Below are 6,215 nucleotides of genomic sequence, written 5' to 3'. Positions count from 1 at the left end.
CCCTGCTAGGAAGCGAGCCAGGTTGGAGAGTGCCAAGCCCAGCTGCAGCCCAACTTGCCAGCACCGAGGGCTCAGGCCTCAACGCTCAAAAACAAGGACACTTCTATGACACACGGGCGGGCCGAGCCTTCCCCTCAGGCCCTGCGGAGCGGCACCGGGGCAGCGTCCCCGCGGACGGCGTGTGGATGTGCAGCAGTGCAGCCGCATTCAGACGGGGGTCGATCTGCCTGTGTCCTGACGGAGAAGCCTGCGGCCCAGGGAGCGCTACTCCAAACACCTCTGTTGTCTGAGCAGAAGCGGGTTTTAACGGGTGATGTTAATGGCTCACCAATCAGAAAATAACCCGCGAATCGGCACACCGGCCACTACGAGGGGGTCTCATGGGAGAAAACAGAACGCGCCGGAGGTCCGTGGACCGGCGGAAACTAAGGACAAGAGGCTGGTCCTCATCGAGCGCGAGGAACAAGGGACAGAACTGTCTGGCCTGTGGCTAATTCCTTCCTGCGGCGGCATCTGTCTCGGGCTGCGGGCGCTGTAGCGAGTTAGCAGAGCTGTGGGGAGCGGCAACCCCACACCCGCCTCAGAATGGGGGGCTGCTCCCACTGAGACTCTGAGAGTCGTTCGTAGATGGCTCCACAGTTGCCGCTGGGACATCTGCGGGACGCCGTGCAGAAGTGAGGACCCCAGCAGGCGGGAAACGGGGCTACGGACAAGAGCGTGCCCCTGTGTCAGCCGGCGACCTGCTAAGGGCTAACCTGTCCCCCAAATGCTGTGTTCAAGTCCTAGCGCCCAGCACGGGAAACGTGACCTTGTTTGGAAATAGGCTCTTTGCCGATGTGATCGGGACGGGGTCGTCCTGGAGCCGGGTGCGGCCCACCCAGTGACTGGTGCCCTCAGAGAGAGAGCGAGCGAGAGCGCAGGAGCAGATGCACAGGGAAGCAGCCGCGGGAAGACGGGCAGAGACTGCAGGGGTGCACCCGTAACCCCCCGCGAGCACAGCCCTGCTGACCCCGACCCGCGCTTCTGGCCTCCAGAGCGCGAGAGGGTGCGCTTCTGCAGTTTCACGTCCCCCACCTCGCGGGAAGTCACTATGGCCGTCCTGGGAAACAAATACACGCTCTGCACTCTTTCCCTCGGACCCGACAGCAAGCCTACGCCATCTCCCGAGCCTGTGGCCGAACTGCCCACCTTGGGCTTAGGACCCGGGGAGGGGAGTGGAGACGGGAGTGCCCAGACCCGCAGCCCCAAGGGCCCCCCCATGCCCACAGATGCTTCGCGCTTACCTGTAGCGGGCAACACACAGGTGCACTTTGCCCGAGTGTCTCTGCTGCTTGGAGGCACTAGAGTTCCGTCCGTTCTCCATCTGGTAAAGACACAAACCGCGTCCGGTTTTGCGGGAAGCGCACGGAAGCCGTCCAGTCTCCCAGAGCCTCCTCGCCCCTGATCACGGAGCCCCCGTGAGACACGACTAGACCAAACTCTGTGTCTCGGGCACCAGCCCAGAGACAGAGCGGTCCCCTCAGTGTAGGGCCCCCTGGTCACGCAGAAGGGCGTTTCCTGAGCCAAGAGCGGACCGGAGGTGGGGCCTCCCCCAGCGCGGGGCGTGGGACTCGCTGGGCGGACCGTGCGTGATTGCCGGGCCCTGCCGGGCCTCTGTGGACACACAGAGATGGACAAGGTCTGTGGCCTCTGCTCACAGGGGCTCAGCCCCGAGAGGGAGGGAGACAGACACCGTCCGCCGCGGTCACGTGTCAGAGGTGCCTGGTGCCCTGGGACGGAGACATCCAGGAAGACTGCATGGAGAAGGTGACACGAGGGCCAGTGAAGACCAGATTCGGGAGTTTATGGGCGGGAGGGAAGCCTGGAGGGAGGAGGAGGAAGAAAAGAGGGGAGGACCCTGTGTTCCCAGCAGACAGATCCACACGGGGGGCCGGAACTCACGTCTGATTCAAATCTGCATCTTGGGCTGGCGGATCTGGACAGGAAGGTGGGCTTGACAGGCAGAGGCTCCGGCTTGTCACCAGGGAGCAGGAGGGGCCGGACGTGATCCCCAATCACAGCGCGGCTTCCGACCGTGCCCTCCTGACCTGGCCACGACACGGAGACAATTCAAACGGGGACACCAATGAGATGACATCGCGCCTGTCAGCATGCCCGTCCCCCTCGCGGGCACCAGCCTCAGCCTTTCATCTTGGGAGCTGCCCACCTCCCGCCCTCAGTCCCCCCCACCCCCCACCGGTGGCCTGACCCCCGGCAGGGGCCCCTCCTGGCTGTGAGGATGGTTTGGTGGCGATGGCGGTGTCACACGTGCGGCGGGAAGGTCCAGCCACAGGGAATTAAAGGGAGCCGTGGAGAAAGCGGCTCTCCCTTTCCCTGCCTCCAAGTGGAGAGGCTGTGAGGCCCGGTGATGCTGCAGCCACGTTGCCACCAGGAGGCGGGAGGGTGGTCCCACTGGAGCTGGCTCACGGACGGGGCGCCGCCGGGGGTAGGGGACATGCATCCCAGGGACGTGGCTGGAGTCCCGAGGCCAGCTGTGCGGGAGAGCCAGGGCTCATCTACTCCAGGTGATAAGTTCCGTGTGGCTCACACCTGTTCCAGTCAGCTTAGCTCACTTATGCCCGAGTGTCCCAACATATNGACGTGCATCCCAGGGACGTGGCTGGAGTCCCGAGGCCAGCTGTGCGGGAGAGCCAGGGCTCATCTACTCCAGGTGATAAGTTCCGTGTGGCTCACACCTGTTCCAGTCAGCTTAGCTCACTTATGCCCCTGAGTGTCCCAACATACAAAGCGGCCCAGGGGCCGGGCATCTTTGTCCCGACGAGAAGCAGGGGAGCAGTGACTCCCTCCCTGACCTCCGTCCAGCCTCCGTCTATAGTGGCCGGACCTCAGGGTCACCTCACTGAAGACTCGACCAGCTGAGCCCACGCTATGACAGGCCAAGTGACTCACAGTAAGGTGGGAAGGGTCCCTACACAGGCTCTCACCCGCCAGGGGCCCCGCGGCTCCGGCCTGGTGAAGGGGACAGTGAGATGGCATGTCTGAAACAGAACCGGTGCCAGAAGAGACACAGGGCCCTGCCGGGGCATCAGGTCCCAGGGAGCAGGGGTGCGGCTCGGTCTCCGCCGTCTGTCCCAGAGCTCTCGGCGGTGCTCGACATGCAACAGGCGCAACGGGATACTGTGCAGATGGGCGCCCAGGACCCCAGGCACCAGCTAAGATGCGGGCGTCCAACCCCTGACCCAGGGCCGGACCGGCCAGTGCCCTGCCAGTGAAGTCACATGTCTCACCCCTGGACAGAACTGTTTGAGCAGCTGTGCAACTATTTCCCTTCGATGGAACATTCCAGACAGAGAGGCTCTGCCTCCCACCCAGCATTCCCGGGTGAGGACAGTGGACCCAGTGGCCTACGCCAGCCTCAGAGGAACGTGGAGCCACAATCAGTGATGCCGGAATGACAAGGGTGAAGCCAAGTGCACGTGGGCCCTGACAACGGGGCCCCCGATGGGGCGAGGTCTATCCCGGCGGCCGCGCAGAAGGCTTGCCGCACACCTGTTCGTGCACCAGGGTCACATCAATCAGCTCCGTAGCGGCCCAGCACCGCTGTGGGTCTGAGTGCCCGCTTTCCGTCATCACGAGTCACATCCCGTTCTCCAGATGGGTCTCCACGTGGAGCCACACCCACTGGCCTCACGCTGGCGTGGCAAGGAGGCGCTCACGCGGCAGCCGGAGACCCAGTAGTGAGAAGGGCCTGGGGCCAGGTGGGCGGAGGGTGGGCACGCGGGGGTGGGCCAGTGCTCGCTGTGACCCGCCGCAGACCCGGCGTGGTCCCAGCACCGCCTTCCTCTGGTGCACGCCCGGCACGGGGGCCACGTGACCGGATCCTGTAATCCCTGGGCCGTGACTGCACTCAGTGGCTGCGTTTTTCAGTGCCCACGTGGCCTGCATGGCCCCGTCCCCTAGGATCCGACCTGTCCCAGTCCCAGGCCACCCTAACACATCTAAGCACCTTGTGGGGTCTTGAAAAGCATGCACTGGCCAACCTCATGCGGCCACATGACCCAAGCACGTCCATCTCATCTAGTGACAGCTGAACTGTCCTACCCCTTCTCGTGCTTCAGACGCACAACCCAACGCCCCTCCCTGGAGCCAGGCTTCTTGGTCCACCTGGTGTGAAGTAGCCCTGGGTCACTTTTCTACCTTGTCACCCTGTCCTCCCACACCTGTCCCCTGGTCTGTCTCCAGCCACGTAGAGGAGCTCCACAGGGCCTGGCCGGCTGGTTGGCCTCACAGCTGCAGCCCCCACGTGCAGCCTGGGCACACCAGGCCCTCGGAACACTGCAGAGGGGTGTGCAGACCCTCCTCCCCTCTGCCCTGCTGCTCACAGCCACAGGGCGCGCGGTGAATGGCTGCACACCAAGGACGGGCACGTTGTTTATCAAGATACAGGCAGCATCACTTCTTCATATCACGAGGCATCAGAAAGAACCCATCGTGTGTTCTGATCACAACGGGGAGGAACCTGGAAACGCTCCCTCGGATGGAATCAGGGGGCTTCTGACACTCGTCTCCCCCAAATTAAAAACAACAGTAACTTTTAAACAGGTGGGTTTTCCTGCAACCGGTGTGCCCCGGGCCGGCGGCCCTGGGGCGAGGCGCGCTCTCCCGACTGACCGGGGCACTGTGTCCAGGCTGGGGCCTGTACCGTCTGAGGACAGACTTGGGGATCTCTGTGACCGACACAAAGACAAGATCCCTCCCCCAACAGGCAAGGTTCGTCCCATCCTGCATCCAGAGCACAAGTGCGACAGGTGAGCGTTCAAATTCACCGCAGTCACCGCTGCTGCCTTCATGGGAACAGGGATTCGTCCCCAAGCAGACAGTGCAGGGATGAAGGCAGGGAGGCAGCCGCAGCCCAGCGGTGCGCCTCGGGGACCCCGGCCTACTGCTAGTTGCCATGTGACCCGCACGAGAGCCTCGGTCTGCCTCCTCCGCAGAGCGGGACCAGGAGAGCATGTGCACCACACACGGCCGTGCAAGGAGCCCGTGTGCCAACAGCACCGAGTGCTCAGGACGGGGGCTGGTGCACCGTGCACGCGCAGTGACTACGGCTGGCCTGCCGTCACCGGAAGCCCCGGGACACTGGGGTCCTAGGCAGGCAGGTCAGACAGACACTGACTACGCAACGCCCGATACGGGGTCACTGCCGTCCCTTCTCCGCCACGCACTCACCTTTGCCGATGGAAGGGGTGAGGCCGTTCATGAATTGCGGGAAAGGCTTGCTGGATGCGGGGCCGCCCCCCCGCAGGTCGGGCTCCCCGGCGTGCTGCCGGAGCCGCTCCAGGCCCTGCGACAGCAGGCTGCACTGCTCACTCTGCGTCCGGCATTTCTCCTCCAGCTCCCGAACCTTGCTCTGCACGGCAGACGCACAGACACGCGGTCAGGGGCGTGCGTGCACGCGAGCGCTGCCTCCTATCCCCACGGAGGACAGCGTCCCGTAACACCAAGGGTCCCAGACAGCCTGGCTGTTGGGCAGGTTCCGTCACTGGACAAACGCGGGAAACCACAGGTTTGAGAAACCGTACAGACGCTCAGACCCCGGCCCACCGCGGACAGTTCTGGGCCGGGTGTGCGGCCCAGGGGCTTGCAGTGGGACGCCCCACCACAGCCACCCGAAATTGGGACTGTGGGGCAGCGACATGGCCCAGACCTGGGGGCAGCTCGGCTGCTAACCCACTGACCTGTTTTTCTCCCGGGTCGAGGAACCTAACCTGAGCACGGCTTTGGCAATAAAAGGGGGTTTCTAACCGCTGGATTTGGTTAGCGACACGGCTGCCGTTCGCAGACATCGAGAGATGTCCCGGAGCACCGGGGGGGAAGGGTCTCCCCCAGACACGTGTCAGGGAAGGGGCAGCTCCCCACTGACTCCGCCTGCTCCTGCCCCGGCTGGTTCTCAGGCTGGGTCCCTGGAGACGCACTCCCCGCGCCCCACACTTCCTACCCTGGTGCAGACGTGAGGCTCTTTCTCGGGGACCAGAGTGTCCTGTGTGTTCACGGGGGGCGCACACCAGGGAGGGCCGCGGGCAGGGTGGGCTCTGCGGTACTGCCCCCCGAGGCTGCATTAGCTCCTGGGCACTCTCTGCTGTCCCTTGACCTCACGGGGAGCTCCAAGCCTCGCTGCCCCCTCCCCATACACCCTCCCTGCTCTTCAGACTCGG

At 64.2% G+C, this 6,215-nt stretch overlaps 1 protein-coding gene across 1 annotated transcript in view; it reads right to left on the bottom strand.

Annotated features, from left to right (window-relative positions):
- RIMBP2 (RIMS binding protein 2) overlaps nucleotides 1-6,215 on the bottom strand; it is a 93,820-nt gene that overhangs the window by 44,862 nt on the left and 42,743 nt on the right. The window contains exons 5-7 of the mRNA XM_077761720.1: nucleotides 5,230-5,410; nucleotides 1,942-2,087; nucleotides 1,284-1,363 (exon numbers count right to left, since the gene is read on the bottom strand). Coding sequence (XP_077617846.1) covers nucleotides 1,284-1,363; nucleotides 1,942-2,087; nucleotides 5,230-5,410 — 407 coding nt within the window. The remainder of the gene's footprint in view (nucleotides 1-1,283; nucleotides 1,364-1,941; nucleotides 2,088-5,229; nucleotides 5,411-6,215) is intronic.

Source organism: Crocuta crocuta, unplaced genomic scaffold (assembly GCF_008692635.1).
Source record: "Crocuta crocuta isolate KB4526 unplaced genomic scaffold, BGI_CrCroc_1.0 scaffold862, whole genome shotgun sequence".
Taxonomy (NCBI): domain Eukaryota; kingdom Metazoa; phylum Chordata; class Mammalia; order Carnivora; family Hyaenidae; genus Crocuta; species Crocuta crocuta.
This window is presented reverse-complemented; position numbering and strand designations above follow the sequence as displayed.